Genomic DNA, 24,800 nt, shown 5'->3' with positions numbered 1-24,800 from the left:
GCGGCACGCCGGGAGATGTAGTCCGGCAGCTGCCGGCCGCCTCTCCTTGTGCGTGCCGGCCCTTCCGGCAGCGGTGTTGTCCGTTATCCCAGCGAGGGCAGACCAAACGTGTCACCCAAAAGGCTCCCCACGTCTGTAACGATAAAGGAGGTGTCCAAAGAGGCGTTTCCCCAGGAACACTTAACGCCCAGAAAGAAAAGGGAAGGGGAGAGCGGGCAGCAGGGTAGAAAATGGCTTCAGCAGCAGAGAGGAGCTGTCACTAGCCACAGTGTTAGCAGGAGCATCAATAGAGAGGATTTAAGCTCTGCCAGAGCCAAGCTTCACGATAAGAATGTAGTAGCCAGCTTCCTAAAGCTCTTTTTCCCCTATTCAAGCAGTGGGGAAAATGGGCTCAGTTCTTCATCGCAGTTGTGCACTGGAGACCTGTGGCAGTGAAGGCCATGTGGCTAGGCAGGTATTGCATGTGTCACACAATCACAGAACAGTCTGGGTTGGAAGGGACCTTCAAAGATCACTTAGTTCAAGCTCCCTGCGAGGAGCAGGGATGTCTTCAACTAGATCAGGTTGACCAAAAACCACATCTAGGCTTCTGGGCAACCTGTGCTAGTGTTTCATCACCCTCATTGTAAAGAACTTATTCCTCACATGATGAAGAAATAATGCTCGTAACCATCATCATTAGCAACATGAAATATTGCTATCTCATGGCCGGGGGCTGGCTGCTCCCTGCCATGGGCAATAGGGGAAATGATACAGAGCTGCTTTCCCTTCGCAGTCTGCCCCAAACCAGGCATCAGCAGCCAGTCTTGCCTTCCAGGTCTCTGCCATATAGAATCCCCGACTGGTTTGTGTTGGAAGGGATCCTAAAGCTCATCCAGTTCCAACCCCCTGCCACAGGCAGGGACACCTTCCACTAGAGCAGTTTGCTCCAAGCCCCTGTGCCCAGCCTGGCCTTGAACACTGCCAGGGATGGGGCAGCCACAGCTTCTGTGGGCACCCTGTGCCAGTGCCTCAGCACCCTCACAGGGAAGATGGTTTTCCTAATACCTAACACTAAATCTACCCTTTGTCATTTTAAAGCCATTTCCCTTGTCCTGTCACTACAGGCCTTGTCCAGATTTCTTGTCAGCTCCTTTAGGCACTGGAAGCTGCTCTAAGGTCTCCCTGGAGCCTTCTCCAGGCTGAATAAGACCAGCTCTCTCAGTCTGCTTCCATAGGAGAAGCTTGGCTATTTTGCCACAGTCTGTCAGCTCCCTACAGCAGCCACAGCCACGTGCTATACTTGTGTTGCAACCAGCCCTGATGACGGCAGGGTTACCCACACATGTATAGAGTGGCAAGCATGCTGCAGAGCAAAGGGACATGCCACACAGGTAACATGGGAAGGGTTGCACAACGATGGATGTGACACTGCTGAGAGCTGGGAAGGGAAAAGGACTATGCCTACTGGGATGCAGCTGCTGTGCCTTTTAATGGGGTGTACCAAGTGTCAAAGACTATTTGGCAGCTTGTATTATAAACTATGGGCATCTAAACTTGTAGGAACACTGACAAGAACATTCAGAGGGACAGAAGGTATTAGATATTTAATTAATTTCTGACTTTCAGGATAAGTTTTCAAACCTCACAGGCAGGTGATCCCATACTTGTGAGTCACAGAAGTGATGAAGAGTAAATAGCAGTAGCTCCTATAAAACAGGTTACATGCTCTCAGTCTCTGCAAAACTTAGGAAATCAAAATATCTGCTAGGGATCAGAACACTCCAGTCAGGTAAAAGATTGAAAGGGGCCCTGCAAGGCAGGAAATCTCAAGCAACTCCATTGTTTTCAAGAGTCCTAGGCAAGACAGAGTTATTTAATTATTTTCAGTATTTACCCTTCCAATAAGCCAGGCCAGAAGCAAGACCATTCTGTTGAGATTTTGGTTTTCTATTTTTCTGGGTCACCAAGGTGAATGCCAACATCCCTCACTTGTACTACCTGAATGAGTAAATGAAAGGAGAGGATTCTTTTTCAACCCCTTCATTCTCACACAGAATTCCAGAGACAAGAAGCAAAACCCAGCTCTTTTGCAGAAAACCAAAGCTCCACATTCTTCTTGCACCTGTAAAAGAGGCTCTCCTGTTTCCACCATTGAGGCACCTCTGTGGCAGCCTGACAATGAAACACAGGCTTCTGAGGAGATCACTACCCTACTTCTGAAATGTTGTCATGTAACACTCACCTAATTAGCCACCCATGTAATTATCCACAAAGCTCAGCTCAGTAGCCTGTCCCCAGCCATCCCCTTTGGCTGAAAGGATTGTTCAGACTGACCTGTGCCCACACAGCCTCCTTGTTCAGCATGTGAGGCCATGATGAACTGGAAGATGTACAGGTTGCGTATGCTGACCAGAATATGCTTTCCCCACATCCATGCAAATATGCCTCAAGATGGAGCTTAGGAAAAGCACACATCAGCTCTCCAAAACAGTGCCTTGGTACAAGGGGGGTTTTAACATATTAAGCATGTTTTTCTTTCAAATTAACTAGCTTTGTCTTCTCTTTCTAAAGCTTTATTTGCTGGCCACTATCCAACAGCTTAAAGCTAGTGACAGCAACACAAATTCTGAGGGAAAGTCTGTAGTGAAAAAATATCCTCCGAGGGGGTTTCCCAAGTTTGCAACTGAACTTTATCTTTTATTTAACATCTTTTATTTAAAGAGAGAGTTTGAATGACATTTATTTGGCCTGTAGAAACCAGGAAAAGACCAAACAAAACACATTTTATTCTTGCACCTAAGGACTGATTGTTAACTTGGTGCTTCTTGTTTTTCATTTGTTCTCTGCCTGCTGACAGTGACAGAACTATATGAAAGAGCATGTGTCAGGATGAACAGATTTATTTACCAATCAAAGAGGATTCGTTATGGGCAGGCTTCTGTGCTGGAAAAATTGTCAGGTCTAGTACCTAGGAAAGGAGATTCAGTGAAAATCTTGGTCTGTGAAAGAGGTAATGAAAAACAGACCCTCAATATACTGTGTCACTTGGCAGCCTGGTGCCACATGTGAGAGTACGAGACTACAGATAGTACTGGCCATTTACACCTCTGGGGTTCGAGGAGTCCCACTTACACTGCCCAGTGCCATGGGTTTCATGGGGTTCTGTGCAGGCCTTTATCAGAACTGAAGAACATCCAACAGTGACTCATGATGTATAAACATCACAGTAGCATTGCAGTCATTGCATTGCCTTCAGTTACACCACTAAAAGAATGGGTGTCCAAAAAAAGAAGTACTTGTCTGTTAAATGGAGATGCTTTTCAAGAAACCTCAGAACTATACTTGCATTCACTGTTAGGCAGGGTAAGCCCCGATCACTGACAGTTGACAGTAGCAGTCTGGGGTTTTCCGGGTTTCTTACACTTCTGATACACATGACAGAAGGTAAATCGAAGCTGTGGAAAATCTGTGTGGTGAAACAGAACTATTTTGATATCTTTTTCATGCAGTGCCTATTCTGGGAACCACTAACCCGTTACCAACTTGAAAAAGAGAAACTGTTTAATACTGGTCTAGAGAGATAGTTTTGTCTTTGTCTTAGTATAAACAGGAGACAGCCACCGCCCCAGCAGCCCAGACAACCATATGTTGTGTTTAATTGTCAAAGAAGTTGCCTGTGTTACGGGACTTCAAACCTCTGAGCAAGATGACCTGTCAGGGCTCTTTTGCCTATTATATTAACTGCCCAAGCACAGCATAGGGTTTTTGGTTTTGAACAGCTGCAAAATATACCAAATACTGTCAGCTCAGCAGTATGACCTGAGAGAGAATCAGTGCTGGGATAGAAGGGCCTTTGCTCTGGTCTAGTGCAATAGAAGAGACTCTAAAGTGATTAATTACATCCCCTCTAAGCTTCAAACTCCATCTTTAGGTGAAGGCAAGTGGTTCACTGGGGCAAAATCACCTCAAGAAGTGATGTGGCAATCCCTTCCCAGGCTGAGAAGCAAATTTCCATGTTTCAGGACTACTGCATGCAGAGATGCTGTACCACAGGCCTGAACCATCCCCTCCTGGTAGACAGCTCACAAAAGGCTGTATGGAAAGTCTTCTTTCATACTGGCAAGCAAGCCCTTAAAGAAACAAGTGTAGAATGAAGATTACTATTAAGGCATTTCTGTCTCTTTGAATGCCCTACAAACTAGTACTGCAAACAGACCGTCTCTTGCCAGAAATTTGGTCACATCTTCACAGCACCGGAGGCTGGAGGTGGAAGGTAGTTTGCAAGATTGCAGTCATTTTCCACTTTAGAACCCGAACTTCATCTGACATTGCAGGACTTGGAATACAGCATCTCAGAAATTCTGGGATCTCATGCTGGGATCAGGACTCTGTGGCCTAGGGTTAGGGTTAGTGTGTAAAGACTTTCTTACAACAACAGGCAAAGCAGAAACTCTTGGCCTGGTCAAAATTTGCAGCAAAACTAATTTAAAGAATTGCACTGCTTGCTTTTGCTCAGAAACCATGGTTTTTACGGTAGAGTCAAGACACTGTTTTCTGCAAATCAACAGTTGATGCTAAGACTGAACACTATCGCTTTCATGTTACGCCTTTTCCTTTCACTGCCTGCTGAAAGCATATCCAAACGTATTAGTAAAGATAATGGATTTGCCATGCATGCAACACTGCAAATTCAGCATGCAAGCTCCCTGGGAACATGACAAAAGAAGGAATTTTGAACTCTGCCACAAAGTAACCTGCCTGTTCCACATGCATTGGAGGCAAAACCAGCTGAGCCTTTGGATATGTATCAGCTTTCCCACAATGCAGACAGGCAGCAGCTGATGTTGGATGCACATTTCAAGCCTGGCTGGGCTTACTTCAGTGCTTCCTCAGCTGCTCCCTTCTATGGGGGAAACACCCATGAAAATCCAAGCATTCTGGAGTAGGTCCCATTGCGCAGACTGGTGGGAAGGAAGGACCAGGTGTTTGTACTCAAATGGCTGCATGTGCTACCAACACAACACAAGAGCATGGCTGAAGAAGACAAATGTGTATTGTCTGACAGTCTCTATGCTTAGTAACTCAGGAATCAGAAAATCCTAACTTGCATTTGGAAAATAACATCACTAATTCTCCAAAAGACATGACTCTGTAACAGTTCTGTCCCTCCACTGCACTCAAGACTCTGTTTTCAGTTAAAAATCAGAAAAAAATTACCCCCAGGTTTAGAAGTGTTCAGGCATGAAGAAGATGCACACTAGTCACACGGGGAGAAATTTTGCTATCCTCCGTTATCTTTTTTTAACTGCAGAGTTAACCAAGACAGCTGCCTGTATAATTCTTTCCAAACAGGAACCCTCGTTCATTCTCACTTCTCATGACTTAAAGGATTAAGACTTCCAAACTTTTGCATAACCCTGTATGAATGGTCAGAACTGATCAGAATGTGACCCCAAGCAACCAGACAGCTGTGCCACTGTTAATATGCAGCACCACATGCATGCATGGATGATTTCCAATTAGTCACCACGCAAAATCAAATGCCACCGTGTGTATGCATTAGAGGAAATGTCATTCAGAACCCAAGTCTACTTGTCTGTGTATTGAAGAAAAATGCCTCACTGTAGTTCCATAAAATGTTCCATAATACAATCTTCTAACCTTGATCAGTTCTGCTGCGAATCAGGCAGTGTTTGTGTGGCTCCAATGAATGGTGTTAAGCTGTCAATCAACTGAGAAGCAGCCATTTCACTTCTTTTCCACTCCACACATTCCAGTTAACCTTTTTTTCCCCTAAGTGTTGCTGCTGTTAACCATTTTATTCTGCTTGGTGGCACGTCATTTTGATGTTTGTGTCTGTAGCAAATCTGGCGTGTTTGAATCTCTTCAAGTCTTTCTTGATTGTGTTTTACGAAATGTGAAACTCCACTGCAGAAAACAGTTTAACATTCACAACAAACTGTGGGAGCTAACTGGCAGCCTGGAAGGAATCATTAGTATTTACAAATACATGAGTCATTCCATTTTTGAGATGCTGCTGATTGCAGCTGCATAATTCCACATGCTCACATCCCAGCATCTTGCTCCTTTTAAATACTGCATCAAGACATATGCTGCAAGCTGTTTGTACTCAGGCTGCAACATCACATATCTCCATTTAGATTTCCATTCAGACTCCCTGCAGCTGTCACTCACAAAGTTACAAACTTAATGTAGAAAATTCACTCTTAAGCTGTTTGTTTTACATGAGTGGTCAAGCCGGGTCTCAATTTCGAACACCAAGTTCATTTACACTAGATTTCTTCTGCTTTTCTTCTCATTGATCTAGGAGAAGGATTTCTAAGTAAATCTAGTAATGATTATTGTCACTTTATCAAGGACATATTTAGAATCCTTATTCCCACCTAAAATAAACCAAATGCTTAAGAGTCAGATATCAGAGCACCTCCATACACAGGTGGAGGAATTCTGAAGACAGCCTATTTACAATGACATCTTCCTAAATACATTACGTAGCTGGAGTACAATTATTTTTCAAGACATGACATAGGAATACAAGCCACCTACACAGCAGAAGAGTTCAACTAAACCTTCACCTCAAGCCCATATCCTGACTGGTTTGCCCTAGTTTTCAATATGCTCTACAGTATGCTGTGCAGTGTCTTGGGTTAGTTGTCACTCTGTGTAACAAACATTAAATTTTACTCAACACATCCTGTCTGGACAGGCTCATCGCTAACTTCAACTACTCTAGTCCCTTATTTAAAACCCAGAATGGATTCCTTCAGGTCTGATTCCCCTAGGCGTCCTTCCAAAGACTTACTTAGGATCAAAGAGGGGGTGTTTCCAGATCAACATGCTAGATGCCAAATTCCTGTCGTGCTCTCACAGTTGATATGTCAAGACATCAGTGATGTGCTCTAGATCCTGTACTGTGTTCTGTTCACTGTCCACCATCTGAGACTGGGAAGTGGTATAGGAAGGGCAGTGTGGGTGGTGGCAATGACAGAGGGGAAAGCCAGGGGAATTCTCAAGACTGAAGACAGCACTGGTTGTTTCTTACACTAGGGAAGTGATAGTGATGCATCCCTGCCAATCCTTGAAAGGGTTCTGGTCACCCCCATCTTCCCATGGCCTGAATGCCCTGTCACAGCTGTTTCACCTTTTTATTTCTGGGAGGCCTCCCCCAAGTCCCTGGATGTGTGCTGGCCCTCAGCAGACCTCTGTCTAGTGGGCTGCAATTAAAGATAAGTAAATACAATGGTTTTGAAAGGTTTAATAGGCAGGATTCAGATCATGTTGCACTAATTGTTTAAGATGAATTAAGAAAGTAGTGTAATATAAAATGAGTCTCTATAACTTCTGTCCAGCTCTTTAATTTCCAGGAAGAGAGTGGCTAAAATGGTCACAGAAGATCAAGATCCCTGGTGCTTCCTTTAGTTGAGGCAAGTATAAGCATTCACTCCCTGGAAAAGTTTTCCAAACAGCTGGAAGCCAGACTTGACAAACAATAGGAGAAAGAGGAAGAAGAGAAATGCTGCAGAGGTCAGCAGCAAGATACACCATTTCATAGTTTTTGACACACCAGATAAATACATACTACATGTCTCCCTGTCTGCTGATCTGTTAAGCTGCGCTGCACAACTGCAGGCTTTAGTAGAAACCATTCATCAAGCAGCCAGTAAAAATCTAGCTACTGAACTCTTGAGCTTCTGAGTAGAGAGATCTCCTTGGCTCAAGGAGTTAAACTTCTCTCTACAGTCCTTGACACTCTTAATCTTGCTGGCCCTCTGCCTAGTCTAGGGGAAGCAGGATGGACTGGTGAGGTGCTGGCCATTCCTGGTGAGAAGACCTTCCCTGCACCCCTGCAGGCTGAGCACTCACCACCAGTCCAGTGTTAGGGAGATCAGTACTTCAGTAAGGCCTCTCCTCAGGCTAGGCTGAGAAACACAGGGCAATTCACATCTTCCCATCCAGACAGTTAACAGGCCCCAGATGGTTTTTAGGATTGCCCTTTCTTTAAGGAAAGAACTGTCCCCTCTTTGCTCAGCTGTTTCTGTCAGCTCCACGCTGTCACCAGAGCTAGAAGTCAGTGACTGCTGGCACTACATCCACTCCCTGAAACACCTCTCATCCCTCCTCAAGCTGCTTCTTCTAGTTACAGCTGCCTCTTGCCTTCCTTCCTTCCCTCCCTCCCTGCTCTTGGACTCCCTTTTCCCAGTCAGCAGGCATTCCCTCTTCTCCCATTCAACAGGAAACTACCAGCAAATACAGTTGTTAATTTATTTACTTTTAAAATTGACAAACAGGTAAGGCTGGACCCAAACTCATGAAAAGCAGACATGGAATCCAATCACAACCCAGGTATAAACACATTCCTCATCCAGATCTCCAGGAGCAAGTAGTTGGACTGCTTTGAAGATACAAGTTCATACCAAGTTCTACACAAGAAATATGGGATAAAATCTTATCTGCTAAGTCAATGTAATATTCCCCTTCCATCAATTGTTCATGTTGTTCTCTTACCTCTTATGCTCTGACTAGGATGTAGTGTCTCCTCTGCTGATTCAGCCACTGACTGATCAGCAAGGAACAGAGGGAATGTAAAATTAATTTTGAATAGAAATGTCTGAACACACTGGAACTTGAAAGCTGCAAGCTAACATGTTGGCATTGCCATTTATTCCTCTGAGTATCGCACGGGAGGAATGCAAACACTAGGAATTCACTAGTTCCCTAAGGAATTCAATCCAAGATACTTTTCCTACCAAGGCGAGTAGGAAACAACATTCCTGACTGCAGCCCAGAAAATCATCCAAATGTCATCCCTGTTCATTAAGAAGCTTATCCAAAGCTCATCTAATCCAAATGAAATTAAGTATATGAATAGCCTTCACAGGATGCCTGAAATATTGGTAATGTTCTTAATTCTGCCTTTTTAAAAAAAATGTGCAGCTCAAAGCCATTACCGAAACCTCTCAGCAGGCTTTGAAGCAAATCCTTTTAACTGTGATCACTGAGTATTTTCTCTGAACTTTGACTTTTTAGGCTATCCTCATCTGTAGATTGCTTTTAGCACTCAAAATGAGCCAGCAGTCATACTAAGAAATGCAAAGTAAGAGAGAACAAGTCTCCTGTTAAAGACTTTAATCTGTTTTTATTGTTTCAGCTGCTGTATCCCAAAATGCTTCTCTTAGCAGAGCTCTTCATAAAAACAGCACAAAGAAACCAAAGACCTTGGCAAAGCTCTACTCACCACATCAGTACTCCAAGGCCATTTTTACAAAAGATGTTGCGGGTTACAAGTGAGGTATTCCACAACAGATAAGATGCCTTACTATAGCCAAAAGCCAGTAGAGAGACAAGGCCTCACTCCAAAAAACATCAGATTTCACAGCATCTGTCTTCTCACCCCTTCTGGAGGCTTACCTCAGCTTCCTGCCAGAAGAGCAACCACGTCTTCATCCTCCTCTTTTCCACACTCTCCTTCACCACCTCTTCTGGTGGGCTGTGAGGAACGCCCCCTTCTTCTGGATTAAAAACCCAGCAGTCACATTGACTGCCGCCTTCTGAATCACACCTTTGGAAGGAACTGTTTATTGTACACAGTTAGTAAACCGTGTGGGCTTACCCTGAGTGAGTCCAAGGGCCAAATTAATTTGATCTCATTTCCCATTTAGTAGAAGCGCTGAACTGGTGCCACTCAGGTTAGACGGCGATGGACCACACATGGAGAAATGGTGACATCCTGTGGCAAAAACAGGAAATGGCACGCTAACGGTTACTAATTTTAACTCCAGTAGTTTTCTCATTTCCTGCCGTCAAGGTCTCAACAGTGTTTTTAGTACTATAGCTTGGTTGCCTGTAATGTAGATTTTTTTTAATAACTAGGAAAAAAAAACCCACCACGAAGTATCACATGCACCCAGCATCACAACAGTGCTGTCATTTGACAGAGAGCAGAAGAGGACCATCTGCATAATTCACTTTAAAGCCTTTCAAAGTTTAAAGATTACGTCTTGCCAGGGGTTTCATAGGTCCTCTTGGACTGCAGGGGGAAAATCACATTCAAGAAACCCAGTTCCCTCCCAGGCTTTGGAGGACAGAAGGAAGACACAAGTAGAGAGACTCATCATCTATTTAGCTCAACTTCTTTGCCTTCTCCCCTCCTGTCCTGCCTTTCCATACCCCTCCCCACTTTTTCAGCTCCACATCTAGGCCTCTCATTTTCTTGTTCAGATTACTTCTGCTCCACTTTACAGGCTGCTCACCTTGTCTCTTCCTCCTTCCCCTGCACACTGCTACCACCCTTCTACTAATTTTTCTTTTCTCAGCCAGCCAAGTTTCTCCTCTAAAACTGCACTTTCACATCCAATGCATCTTCTCTGTCCAGCTATTCTGCCCTTAAGGAATGCCTAGTCCCACCCTCCTTGCCTAAATCTTCCACTTCTCTTTGATTTTACAGTTCAAACACATCAGCAAGTCATCACAGCGTAACAAGTCCCTCAACAGAGCACCAGTAATTCATCTTGAAGCAAATTACACCATCTTATCTCAAGGTTAATGCGAGGTAAAATGCATTTGGCTCAGGCTCTTTCACGGGCAGATGAACTAGTGAACTCCACCACAGTTTTTCAACATGCCCTGGCACAGAGTTACTCCTGCAGAGATACACTAGGTCACTGCACAGTAACTCCAAAAGGTGTGGACAGTTTGATCATACATCTGAGCACCTGGTGTCCCCTCAGAGCCAAGTGCCTATAAAGAAAATCAGATAGACAGCACCCCAGTTCAGCTACACAGTCCTGATCTAGAAAAGCTATTACTGGGAAGAAACCAACCAAAACCACCCCAAAAAATCATGCTATGGGTGCAGGTCTGAGGAGAAAGCTCATCAGTCAAGTTCTTTGAAAACTGTAGCAAAAAGCTTCTTTTTTGTTGGAAATGGCTCATCTGCATTTAAAAAATAAACAACCAACCAAACAAGAAGGCCAATTCAGACCAAACCTCACCACTTGACCATTGCAGTGTATTCCACAGCACACACCAGCATGTCAGGGGCCCTGGCCAGGTTTCACTCCAGCTGCAGCTCCACAGGAATATAAAGACTTCAGGCAAAGAATATTCAAGATAGCAATAATCATAACACCTTTCAACACTTGTAAGGCCATTCACTGTTCACATCTGTCATTCACAGAGATTTCTCAGAAATGTTCATTAAAAATAGACAGTATTTCACAAACAGTCCCCTATCTAATCTAAGCAAGCTCCATGAACCTAAACCTTGAGCTTTTAGCTCAGCCACATATACCTGCCACCTCCCACGAATAAGTATTAGTCTGCAGGAAGTTATGCAGTGACCTGAAAAGTTTAATCTTTCCTCTTCTGACAGGGTAGTTTTCTGCCACATCAGTCTCCCAACATAATTCCCCACATAGTCTTTCAGCTGCAACACCAATAGATTAGAGGCAGTGGGGCCAGGCAGTTCATGGTGAACAAAGAAGGTAGCAACTAAGATTGCATACAATTTAATGCAGTTAAAGTTAATAGTGGGACTACAGTTTTTGGTCTTCCACAACTGCAGAGAGCACCCATCTGTTATGCTATACCCTGGCATTTTGTTGTACTATGTTCAAGAACTGATGTAACTATTCTGTTGTTCTTCTCCACCTGGTTTCTAATGGGTTCCTTCATAGAATCATAGAATAGTTAGTGTTGGAAAGGACTTCATCTAGTTCCCACCCCCCTGCCATGGGCAGGGACACCTCACACTAAACCATGTCACCCAAGGCTTCGTCAAATCAAATGTCAAATCAGGCTTCCCTCATCAGAAAGAAGAAAGTCCAGGCCACCTGCATCCAGTCAACTCTGAAAGCCTTAAATGGAAAAAATATGAGAGGGTGGAGCACACAAAGAATAAGTTTTTGGTCAAAGGACAGTTTACACACCTCATTATGTCAAGGCAGCTATCCAGCATGGAAAAATTGCAGCATGGAAAATACCGAGTTCTAATGAATGAGATACAAAAAAGGAAAACTCAATCATGAGAAATTCTGGGCAACTCTATTAAAAACTGACATTTACTGTTGATAACTATAATAAGGCATCACACTGTAAAGTTCTTCAGTAAAATGAGAGTCTTTACAGCCTGCTGGGTATCCTTAGGGCATGGATTAATCCACTGTGGAAAGTAGCATCCTGCAGATGTCATTCAGCCACAAAGCTGTAACAGCATTCCTTAGTTCAAACCCACATCCAAATACTCCATCGACCTACACTGAAAGAAGTTCTTGCTTCAAACAAGTGATGGGCCTTTAAGAAGTAAACCAACATTCAAAGTTGAATTAAATGTCTATGTATAAACTGGCAGAGCCAAGGAATTTGGAACCACAGTCTGCGCATTGCTCTCCTGTAATGAACACTGAGGGGCCAAATTTTATGTCAGGCATGAAAAGCTGTGAATAATTTTCTGATATATAGAGTTTTATACACAAAATAACTAACATGAGGGACCTGCTTCAAGAGTACGGGCAGAGGAGAGGGCCCACTTCCAACTCTGCTTTTTATGTCCTATTCCAAAAGAAGTCTCGCACCACTGCCTCCAGATCTCCTTAGGCTGACAGAAGCGTTAGCCCCTCCTGTTTTAAGAGCATAAAGAAGCTTCCAACTTTGTTCCTCATAGAAGATGGTGACATCCTCCTTGCAAAAAGAGGAACATTTTTTGAAGCATGATGCTATTTTGGAATGCTTTGTGCAGGGCTCTCAAGGCACTTCACAAATGCAAACCCACCTGCAGCCTCTCTGGGCTGGTAGGTAACAAATCTCTTTTCACCAGCAGAAAGTCAGCAGCAGAAGTCGTAAGCAGTGACAAGCAAAGCCAGGAATAAGAACATTTAGGCCTGAAGCCAATCCCCAGCTATAATTTCTAAACTGTTTTCCATAGAATGGTTTAGGTTGGAAGGGGCCCTCGAAGCTCCTCTAGAGCAAACCCCCTGCAATAAGCAGGGACATCTTCAACTAGATCAGGTTGCGCAGAACCACATCCAGCCTGGTCTTGAATATCTCCAGGGATGGGGCATCCACCACCTCTCTGGTTAACCTGTGCCAGTGTTTTATCACCATCATTGTAAAGAATTTCTTCCTCACATCCAGCCTTTCAGTTTAAAACCATCACCCCTCGTCCTGTTGCAACAGACACTGCTAAAAAGTCTTTCCTGTCTTTCTAATAGGCCCCTTTTAAGAACTGAAAGGCTGCAATAAGGTCTCCCTGGAATCTTCCCTTCTTAAGCAGTAAGTGCGGGCCCAAGGCAACTGGAGAGCATCGCAGCAAACACACCTCCACCCTGTTGCCGCCACTCCTCCCCGTCGACCATTCCCCATCCTCCTCAAACTACAGACAAGCCGCCCCACACCAGCTTCACTGTGAAGCCCCGCAGCTTCTCAAATTGAGAGCACGGACACCTGCGCCTCCACTGTCCACGCCGGGGTAGGGGAACGCCGGGCACCGTCGGCTCCGTCCCCGCCCCGCCTGCAGTAGCATAAGATGGAGGCGGGCAGGCCCCGCTGCCTAACAGGGCTTGGTGCCAGGGGAGAGACAGCCCCTGGATTCGCAGAAAGCGGCGGGAGAAAACCCGTGGGGGCGAGGCCGTCCCCGGGGAAAGACCCGAGCAACCACCAGCGAAGAAGGGGAGCGCCAGCCCTCAGTCATACCCGCCGTGGGGCGTGTGTCATTCCGCTGCTCCGCCCGCCGGTCGCCATGGGAACCGCAGCCGGAGGCGCCATGAGCCGCGCGGTGCCCGGCGCTTTGCAGGCCCAGCTCCTTGGGGACTGCCGACAAATGGCCTCCGGTCGGACCCTCTATTACCCCTACGGTACCGGGTCCGGCCCGGAGGGACAGCGGCTTCCCCGCGCCCCCTGCTCTGTCTGCAGCCCCCGGGGCGGGGGAATTTCCGCAGGGAGGGAGGCCGCGTCCAGGTCCCGGGCGCGGGGTGTTGTGTGCTGGGGGGGGGGGGGGTGTGGTCTGGCCGAGCAGGCCCCTCGCCTCTTCCCGGGCCCTAGGATGAGGTGCGGGGTCAGAGCTGGCCCAGGAGCTGGCACTGGCTGACCGGCAACGAGCTGGGTCGGGAAATAGGGTTTAGAACGGGAGGGTGGAGCAGGGCAGAGCTGTACAGCCGTAAAGCCTTAGGGATGGCAGCAATAACGAAAGTACCAGAGGTGAGGAGAGGCTTGGGACTATAAAACACCTGCGAGCTGGGGGAAAGTCAACACTAGTTCTTTATGCTGGAGGGAAGCACCGTTTACAGTGAATTTCCACTCATTACCAAGCTTGCTTGTTTGTTTGTAATGTCTTCACTTTAAGTGATTCCAAAGAAACATTTTTCTTCAGTCATGCTCTTCTACAGAACTGCGGTATTTCAGCTCTGAGGCTTATTTGCATGATGGTGTATTTCAGTTTTTTTCTTTCCTAGTTTGTGTTATACTGTCTTATTTACAGACTTTTAAAGATGGAAGTGGAGCCTGACCATTCACACGGATTCCTCAAATATGTAACTAGTTCCATTTGTTCACTTATCTTTCAGACCCTCCATACACACTGTCAAGTGAGAAGGATCATTCAAAGTCAAATGCCCTTTTTGGTGATAAAGTGGTAGGTGTTGGCCAAAGATAGCTCACTTGTGCACCTTTTATTTCTGTATATGCATATATACCTGGGTAGAAACTCAGTTCTAAGCTGCCCCCTTAAAACCAAAATACAAAGCAAAGGAAGCAGTTTTATCTAAAACAAGACTTAGCACAGGGAGTTACCACATCCCTTGGCCTAGGGTGACTCCGCAGCAGCAGCCTGGAAATGCCTAGTTCCATGTCCTGAGTAATTTCCTAAATTGTGTGTCGGTAGCATGACCAGCAGATCGAAGGAGGTGATCCTGCCCCTCTGCTCTTGTGAGACCCCCCCTTGCAGCGCTGTGTGCAGTTCTGGTGTCCTCAACATAAGGACATGGAGCTGTTGGAGCAAGTCCAGAGGAGGCCACAATCAGGCGCATGGAGCACCTCCTGTATGAAGACAGGCTGAGAAAGTTGGGGCTGTTCAGCCTGGAGAAGAGAAGGCAGCTGCGTGGAGACCTCATAGCAGCCTTCCAGTATCTGAAGGGGGCTACAAGGATGACTGTAGTGATAGGACAAAGGGTGATGGATTCAAACTGAAACAGGGGAGGTTCAGGTTAAGTATAAGGAAGAAGTTCTCTACTGTGAGGGCAGTGAGGCACTGGCACAGGTTGCCCAGAGAAGTGGTAAATGCTCCATCCCTGGGAGTGTTCAAGGCCAGGTTGGACAGAGCCTCGGGCGACATGGTCTAGTGTGAGGCATCCTTGCCCATGGCAGGGAGCTTGAACTAGATGATCTTAAGGTCCTTCCCAACCCAAACTGTTTTATGATTCTGTAATTCTATGATTTATAATAGATTATCTCCAAATGCTGTTAGCAGCAGCTGTTACTAAGATCTAAAAAAGAATTGGACTATTGTTCAAGCAGAGCTGTTAAAATGTGTTACTTCACATGATGCCTCCTTACCTTGGAATATACTTAAACCACAGTTCAAGGTAGCATACTTAGTTTAAAGTGAACTAGGTAGTAACAGCTAGGTAGCCTGTAAAGGTTGCACACCCATCCTAATTCATATTATCTTCCTCACTAAGCCCTTAGTTAGCCCACTGTTTAGCTCCCTACTGCTTTTGCTGCCCTGCTATCAGTATTCACCCTAACTAGTTTAAAACCAGTTAGGGCGTGTCTGTGGGAGTTGCAGTCACACCATTAGACAGCAGTGATCGATGGCTGGACAGGCTTCATATCGGTAGAATGCCAAGGGAAAACAGACTTGGTACAACTGCATAATGAATTGGATTTTAAACAGAGTCCTCTTGAAACTGTGCACTTGACTGAGCCTGCAAGGCAGGATACGCTGAGCTCTGAAACTCCATTGCTGTACAGTAAGGAGAAAATCCACGAGCAGCTTTCCAGTAATGGAGTCAAGAAACATTTTTTAAGAATACTTTGGGATGCCTCTTACCCCGTTATCTCAGTCTCTTTCCTACATCTACATAAAAAAACCAACAACAAAACATTATTTTTGTCTGCCTCTCTGTAGAAAGATACACACCTAGAGCTGGAAACATTACCTGTCATCACAGAGATCCTTGCAAGAGTATTGCTGTGTTAGCAGTGAAGACAAGACAAAGTGAGGTGGCATACCGTCACTAATGTTGTCATGTCCCAGGTGTGATGTTGTGGATGGATATGGTGACAGACTCTGACCTGCATGAAACATCGTTTAAGCATATGAATCACCACGGGCACAATGTGCGATTCAAAACAATGCAACTTTGAATTCTTAATCTATAGGATCACAAAATGAGTGGACAGAGTTTGGGATAATACTAGTTTGTAGGGTTTTCCAAAATCCTGAGGTTGAATTCCCTTTGAAGAGAAGTGAAACAAAAATGCAGTCTCATGCACAGCAAGCCGCTGGTCATAGTTGGGAGTCCCAAATCTTCATCATCTGACATTCTCTTACACTCTGGTGAGTTAGCATAGTTAGTCACTACTACCCCATCCAGGTTAGCACCAGATGAAATAAAAGGGGTGATTCACAGTTCAAACCTTGATTTCAGGCTTTAAAGAAGCTCAAGCCAATATAGCTACATCACTTCCACTTGAGTCATGATTGCAAAGATTTATTTGCAATAATAAATCTGGAGATTTAGGGCATATCTACCCAGGGAAATAAGTACTTAGAAGGAAGGGTGTGGATTTTTAACGTGATCGTTTTTGTGTGCTAACTCCCGTGCAGGTATTTTTATCACAGGCTAAAATTGTTACAGTATAAAATAATATAAGTGGAATATGTTACTTCGTTTCCAGAGCACACAAAATAAGAGGAAGCTACATGGGGTAATGTGCTAGAAGTTCACATCACTGCACATTCACAGTTACTGCACACTAACTTTTTTATGTAACGAACCATTAGATCTCAATTTTAAGTGTCAGCTTAGCACTGGAAAATAGCCACAAGACATATCTGTGTGTCTGCTTCTAGTCTGGTATGCTCCACATCTTGAAAAGTACCATCTAACCAGCTGACATCATTAACATATGTATGCCTCCTTCTTTCCCCATCTCAAATGTGTAGTTCTGTAAATCACAGCAAGCTGAAATTCTGATCTCTTCACTGCTGTTTGAAATTACTTAATCACTGCCACTCTTCTTTGTGTCCACACAAACATTAGGTAAAGGCACCAGTGCTCAGAAGTATGTTTAGAACCTTGATGCATTTTCCAAGCTATGGTGTGTGGTTGGAAGGCAAAGATCCAGTACCTCCATTTATTGACCAAAGATGGAAAGGGAGTGCTCAGCATCGCCTGGTGGCTCTTCAGCAGCTTGCTGCGTAAGTGTTCTATGGATGATTTCAAAAACCCATACAAACAAACCCAACAAAACCCATGCACACTGAAGTGGAGATGACTGCAATTTGCTCCTACTTACATTTCCCTTGAAATTAAGAGATTGCAGCTGTTGTGAAGTATGGTTGCCCATCTGTTTCTTACAGGGTGGATGTTGCACATTCCTTCATCCCTGTGTTATCCTCTTTGCAGCGGTTGCCGGGAAAGGGAAGAGAGTTAGGGTTATTTCAATCTTAAAAAGACGAAATAAGTTATGAAGACTTCAATGACTCATGTGTGTACTTCAGCGGGAGCTCTTTCTTTTTAGTCCAGTGCAGGTTTCAACTAGCGCAGTTGCAGCTGGTTAGATTGCTTTTGCTGCTCATTCAAGGGTATACAAGGCCTGAACCAGGACACCACATTTTTAGTGCAGGGGTGTCTTAGTTAAACTTTATCCTGGCATCACAATTTGGGCTTCTGATTCTGCAGATGTTAAAAAACTTCTGTGTGTTTTGCCACACCATGTGTTCTTTGAAATCCCCTAGTAGCTGTATTCAAGATTGCAGGCATCAGCCTAGTTGTTTACAGAGGTTTGTGTTGCATTAGCAAGCTAACTGTGGACCACAGGCTTTTCAGATGATGTGTGCTCTGGGGTTGCTGGTAGCTGAGTTCCACCGCATGCCAGACAGTAACCAAATATAGTTTCAGAGTGATAAAGCACCTGGTTTTGTTCAGTTTTGAAAGCATATTCTTCTAATTTTCATAATAAAATAAGAAACTTTGAGCTTTAATTTTTTTTTTTACTATTATTTTCAGCATTTCACACTGTCCCCAGCAAATGAAAACCTCAGTGGCTTTTTCTATTTTGACTGTTATTATGTAACAACTAATTTGACACCTGCACCGCTTTAAAATTGATTTACATTTCAACAACATGTATTTGCAAAATGTCTTGTAATTAACAAAAAAAAAAAAGAGAAATCCATCCCCTCTGTTTCAGCCTGCATGGACTGACAGTGTTGCTGATACAGAAGATAGCATATTTCCCAGCTGTCTTCTCGGTAGTTGCATTGCCTCTGCAAGGTTACCAGGAATAAATGCCCATTTATTTCAGCAAAGTCAGCAAATATAAGTCAAGGACATGCAAGAGGCAGGATCTGTGGAATAAAAAAGGCTGTTTCACTGGGTTCCCATTGTGCCTATAACTATACCATAATAGGATGAACAGCTTATGCTAATAAAGTTAGATCATAAGAATAAGTGCCCACCTGTGCTGAATGAAACATAAACCCATCTGGATGGAGCAACAGCCTGATCTGTGAAGAGTCAGTTAGTGGAACTAGCCATCAGCTCCATTATCTCATTTGAATTACAAACACAACTTCACAATAACAGGTTGATTAGTGCTAAGCAAGTATCTCAGATTACTGCATCCCAAAACATTTTCCTCTCTTTTGTTACATGATAGGACTGAAAGCACTGGGAAGAGATGACTTTAAACTTACCTTGGCAGTAAATTGTATGTCACGGGAGGTTAATGAAGCATATCTCTGTAGGCTTTGCTGCAATAGGTAGCCATACAGTGGCTCGTGAAGTTCCACAGTGCATGTTGGAGGGCTTAGATGAGGTCTTTGAAGACAAGCAATCTCAGCATGGAATCCTCTGGTTTGATCCCAGCTGTCAAGCAATGTTACGTATTGTTAATTGTATCTCTGTAAATATATCTCTGTATTTAAAATTAGGCCATAGCAACCAGTTTCAGCACCCACAATCCTGAGGTCAGGTTTCTTAAAAGCCACCCAAAAAATGGTCTTACAAAAAATGACCTTCAGGACTTGCCATATATATGTAGCTTGAGGAAATTACTTATCTTGGTGGCATGGTATGGGCTTTTGGGTTTGGTTTTGGTTTGTTTTTAAAAAAAGAACTTCAGTTTCTTGTCTTAACCACCTTGCAGGTTGAGAAGAGAGTAAGACTGGAGTATAAAGTGATTGTGAGATCAAATAGGAGTCCTGATGCATAGGGGGCCTATAGGGATGCTGAGGAGGGACTCTTCATTAGGGACTGTAGTGATAGGACAAGGGGTAATGGGTTAAAACTTAAACAGGGGAAGTTTAGACTGGATATAAGGAGGAAATTCTTTCCTGTTAGGGTGGTGAGGCACTGGAATGGGTTGTCCAGGGAGGTTGTGAATGCTCCATCCCTGGCAGTGTTCAAGGCCAGGTTGGACGAGGCCTTGGGTGGTATGGTTTAGAGCGAGGTGTCCCTGCCCATGGCAGTGGGGTTGGAACTTGATGATCTTAAAGTCCTTTCCAACCCTAACTATTCTATGATTCTATGATTCTATGACTCAATTCTATCCAATGTCTCACTGACTACCTTTATGAGGTCTACCTCATTAAAATAAGCTTTAACATAAAAAGCTCAAAGATGTTCTAGGGAAAAATTTAAACAGTCTGCCTACTTTAAATTCAAAAATGGGGTAAAAACTGAAGAAAGACTGTTCTTGCAAAAGATATGGTTGTTCCAGCATATGTTTTTGAAACATTCACATGGTCGTCCTTATTTTAGTCCTTTATTGGAGCATTCAAATTGAAATTGCTGGTTCTAAAATATTTTACATTTGCTCAAAATCTCTTCAGCTACTTTTGAAATGTAGAAAGCAATAGTATGCCCCTTTGTTCATTCTACTCCTTTACACAGATTTTCTGTTATGGAAAGTTTTTGCTCTCAAGGAAATGCGCTTGCTTCCCCCACTCCCAACAAAAGTAGTTAACAAGGTCAAGCATTTACAACTGGCAAAGCCTCTTCATGACAGGCACATAAGAAAGTTTTATTAAAGGCAGCAACCAACCATTTCTTGCTCACACATAATGGGAGATACATATAAAGTGTCAAAAAAGTAGAAAGATAATTAAAAAATAAGAAGGGCATAGTAAAAAGATCAGAACTGCTCTGAATGTACTTAAATGATACCCTGTACTTTGGCTTTTAGAACTCAATCTTCTCTTCAGATACCTCAGATTGTGTATGAAGATCCTGAAGTTAGTGGAAGGAATCGCTACAAGTACTTTGCACGGTAAGGAATGACCTGATTTGAAACAGAGTTCCGAAGCTTGCTTTTGTGTTGTTTAAAAAGCACCTAAATAAATGCCAGAGCCTTATTTGTTTCAGTCCTTTGTGTCAGTTCTTTGATTGTGCTATGGAAAATCTAAATAGTAACCAAATCTTTAATCATGAGGTCATTTTAAATTCATGCTGTGCCAAAATTTTCAGATAATGTTCAAGCAGAGCTGTTAATATGTGTTATTTCACATGGTGCCTTCTCACCTTGGTATATACTTAAACTACAGCTCAAGGCAGCATACTTAGTTCAAAATGAGAATCAACAGGTATGCAGCCTGTAAAGACTGCAAACCCATCCTGATTCTTCATACTAACTTCCTCACTAAGCCCTTAGCTAGTTAGCCTGTTCTTTAGCTCCCTACTGCATTTGCTGCCCTGCTATCAGTATTCACGCTAGCTAGTTTAAAATCACCCAGGTTTTAAACTCAGATAATGAGTTACCATGTAAGCAATTATACCAAGCATTCTGTACTTAATTATTTGTAGAAAGTTCTGTGCTGTAGATCATCCTACACAAAGGAAGAAGATGTTCACAAAGCCCTTGCGGCTATCCAGACTCCTGCAAAGGTGCCTTCTTAAGAAGGTACTTTTTAACTCCCAGTTCCTGCCAGGAACAGAAAGGCAGCAAAGGGAATCCATGATTAACTTTCCATCGATGTCCTCCATTGCAGAACTTCTCTGCTCCTTCCAGAGTGACACTGCAGCTCACCAGTGGACTCAAGATCTTAACCAACAGCTAGCTTATAAACACTGTCAACTTAGTCACATGTTCTTTGAAAAACTTTCGCTATTATAGACAGCAACTATTGGCAATAGGTCCACTTTAAATATAAAAAATTTCCAAGCTTAATAAACTTAAGTTCTTTATGGATCTTTAACAACAACAACAGAAGGACAAAGATGATGTTATCTTCTGCAATTTGAAATTAAAGTCTCTCAAAGGCTAAGGGAAAATGATAGTGAACTGCAATATGCAAACTATAAGAATGCCTAAGAAGGAATTATTAATAATGCCATTGAGCCCATATTACTTTCAAGATAATACAGAAAATACTGCAAAAAAAACCAACAAACAAACAAACAATCAAATTAGATAAGTTCAACCCAGCTTACCTTAGCAGCTGACGGTAGGAATTCATTTCAGGACTTACTTCAAGAAGTTATAAGAAAAAAAGCCCTCTCAAAAACCCAGAGTGGAAAAAAGTAAACTAATCAGTGAAACATACACAAAATGCTGTGAACACACTCAAACCTAGCTTCTTTTAATTATTGCCTTGGTTTGCAATTCCACATTCTGCTTTGACAGAAGAATACATGCAGAGGTACTGGTGAAACTTCCTCCGTTACTCCTTAGCCGTGAAAGATTACTTAATATTAAGGCACAGTTCATAAATATGCAACTACAGAATCTGAGATATGGAAAAATCAATGTAACTCCATAAAAATTTGTGGACTGCAGTTTTTCTAAACCTTAATGATCTTTTATGCTCATGGTTGTTTTACATTTGCATTCTCTCTCTTTCAGACCTCTCACCACTTCTTATAAGCTGCTTCCACTAAATATTACTTATTCAATGGCACAGTAAGTAGTGAGTTCCAAAACATTACTGTTGTAATGGGTCACATCTCACCAGAAAAAGGTTGGGGAACTAGTTAGCTGGTGACCAATATTTTTCATAATGAACCAACAGGGAAAACTTGTTAAAAGAGGTAAGATTTTGTTCACCATTGAGAATTCCTGACGAAACAGGTGACTGACTGTGTCAGAATTTGCTTGATACACATGAGTAATACTTTTTGTAAAGGTAAAGGACACATGCCTCAAGTGTGTTATGATTATGTGGCCTGAAACAGAAAGCCAAGTGTGTCTGAGTATTAGTAGAGATACCAATGCAAGGAAGATTCTTCCCTACAAGCAATGTTATTGGAAAATCTTCTGATATTTTATTAAACTGTCTGTGATAGTTGCAATACTGTTCAGTGATGTAGAACATCCACGAAGGAGTCTGATGATGTTTTCAGTGGGGATCAAATTTTGAGGAGACATAAGACTCATTTCCTAGTGGAGTCATGGACATTGCACGTACTTAGATCAAAATTGAATTTTCATTCTGGAATTGTTGGAAAGAGAATTATGTAAGCTAAATTGAAGCAGTCCTACTTCTGCTAACTCTCAACCATTAGTTACTTGTGCCCATTCAAATCAATGCTTTAGAATGCATACATGGGGAAGGCTTGCATGTGATAACTTGTGAGAGCTGAAACAAGAAGATTTCTGGATTGTTTACATAAGGAGGGAGGTTACGGAGACTCACTGTAGCCTCAGTCTGCTTTTACTAAAGACAATGGAGTTAACATCCATGGGAGCACAAACACGTTTGGATACCCTACCTTTGACTTAGTGTTTCTGTTTTGTTTGTTGTTGTTTTTTAAAATGAATGTGACTAATGTTCTTCCATTATGCATCTCCTTTTTAGGGCAGAGCCCTGTGTTCATTCAGTTATAGGAGACAGCAAGGTCTTTAGTCCCAGGTTACGAACTTTGGGCACACAGACAGATTACAGAGATGGTGAAGCCCAGACGGATCCCTATTCCCCAGAATACGTAGTTCCTAGTGGCTCAGTCCCTGAACTTCTGACACTTGCTACACTCACTTGGGGTGAGTTGTGAAACTGAGATAAATTATAACAATCATATCATCTCTTTAGCAGGAGGCTCATTGTTTTTTCAATGTCAGGTTTCAAGTCTGTTGCCAGCTTTGGCAGGCCTTTGTTGTTTTCCCTTGGGGCACATTATTTTGTCTATTTTTTTAGATAGGTATGGTATTTTCTTACTTAATAGTGCTGTTCTGGGGTACATCATAAAGAGTTTTGGTATCACTCAATATGAAAAGTTTGTATGTTTTACAGATATGAACTAGGAGCATTTTTTTCCATTCACCTACCATTCTTCAGCTGTTCTGAGTTAAACATCAGTAGACATCAGTAAAAAAACCAGTATGAACGCTGCTGCCCTAGAATATACCCATAATCTTCATCTCCCACTGTTCCACCTTTGATAATGATGGACACTGGACATGCCAAAGAAAGTGCTCATTCTCAGAAAGTGCCTTCTTGGAAAAGCTTTTCCTCCTTTGCCGCCTGCAGTAGAGGAATGAAGTGCTAGTGTTAATGTCAGCTAAGCCACAGCAAATGCAGGTCCTACCATTCCTCATACTGTAAAATTTTACTGGCCTTAGAAGTATTTACTTCAGGTTGTGGACAGTTCTTTTTGTGTTTAACATGTGAGCTTGTTTGTTAAACACAAAACCCTCTAATACTTTTTGTTGGTGGTTATTTGCTTGGTGGTTATATTGGATTCACCGTTCTCCTAAGGAGCTACTGTTTCTTGTTCCTGTAAGGTCGGGGTCTACCAGCAGGACTAGCTGAGGTGGAGATGATTGAACGCGCCCGGGAAAAACGTGCTTGGGAAGCAACTCTTCCAGCCATGGACAGTGCCTCAAATATCGAGAAGAGGAGGACAATGATGGAGGATATGGAGAGGAAGGAATGGGCCTTTAGAGAACAGGAAATAGAAAAGTAGGAATCGAAGTTTATTTCTTGAAATTATTGGCCAAATAGAAAAGGAACAAGCAGGTTTAGGGGATTGGCTGAAAGGTGCAAGTCTTTCATTTCTGTGCAAATCCCCTGATTTTGGGAAGTGATGTATTTGTTAAATTTAGTATAAGACAGTGCTGCCACAATACTTTTTACCAGTACTAAACTCACTGGTTAAAATGAAAGATTAAATAGAAGATATACAGTATGAACTACATGTAAATTAGTCAGTTGGTGTGTAGTATTTGATGATGACAGCATTGCACAGAACACTCTAGAGTACAGTAGGTGATACCTGGCCTTTCTTTGCAGGCTGCAGGAGGTTCGACTGGAAGTCTTAAAGAAGCTGCTCTGGAGGCAAGAGGAGAGTCAGAATGAGCTGGTTGCCAAGCGCTTGGATGCCCACTGGCAGAATTATCAGAAGGCTAAAGAAGAGAAAATGAAAAAGATTCAGAGTGACACTTCATTGAGTAAGTTTGAAAAATGGGAGAGAGCAGTATGACACTTAGTTTTCAGACAAGGCATTTCTGTTTTCACAAGGTTGCAGTATTTATTCAAGATGAAAAAGGTTGCATCCACAGTATAGATAGGCATGGCCAGCATTTGTTCTGGTCAAACAGATGATGTTTTTATATTAACTAGAAAAAGCTCTTGTGAATTTCTA

At 43.1% G+C, this 24,800-nt stretch overlaps 1 protein-coding gene and 1 long non-coding RNA gene across 3 annotated transcripts in view; one reads left to right on the top strand and one right to left on the bottom strand.

Moving 5' to 3' along the window:
• The first annotated feature begins 13,728 nt into the window (after positions 1 to 13,728).
• Positions 13,729 to 24,800, top strand: part of CFAP91 (cilia and flagella associated protein 91) — a 37,560-nt gene continuing 26,488 nt past the window's right edge. The window contains exons 1-8 of one of the 2 annotated variants that reach the window (XM_061365444.1): positions 13,729 to 13,853; positions 14,562 to 14,629; positions 17,262 to 17,419; positions 20,410 to 20,493; positions 22,066 to 22,122; positions 23,018 to 23,199; positions 23,941 to 24,118; positions 24,449 to 24,606. In XM_061365444.1, the coding sequence (XP_061221428.1) occupies positions 13,739 to 13,853; positions 14,562 to 14,629; positions 17,262 to 17,419; positions 20,410 to 20,493; positions 22,066 to 22,122; positions 23,018 to 23,199; positions 23,941 to 24,118; positions 24,449 to 24,606 (1,000 nt within the window). In that variant the 5' untranslated portion in view covers positions 13,729 to 13,738. The remainder of the gene's footprint in view (positions 13,854 to 14,561; positions 14,630 to 17,261; positions 17,420 to 20,409; positions 20,494 to 22,065; positions 22,123 to 23,017; positions 23,200 to 23,940; positions 24,119 to 24,448; positions 24,607 to 24,800) is intronic. The other variant, XM_061365445.1, reaches the window with a different exon arrangement.
• Positions 17,679 to 24,541, bottom strand: LOC133218757 (uncharacterized). Its single transcript, XR_009727258.1, has 3 exons — positions 24,432 to 24,541; positions 18,920 to 19,091; positions 17,679 to 17,897 (listed from the first exon to the last, which is right to left on the bottom strand). It is a non-coding gene; the product is annotated as an uncharacterized LOC133218757 (long non-coding RNA).

This window comes from Neopsephotus bourkii, unplaced genomic scaffold (assembly GCF_033783945.1).
Source record: "Neopsephotus bourkii isolate Nb327-2 ecotype Australia unplaced genomic scaffold, CSIRO-AGI_Nbou_v1 NB_1287, whole genome shotgun sequence".
Lineage (NCBI taxonomy): Eukaryota > Metazoa > Chordata > Aves > Psittaciformes > Psittacidae > Neopsephotus > Neopsephotus bourkii.
Note: the sequence above shows the minus strand (reverse complement) of the source record. Positions and strands in the feature narration are given on the sequence as shown.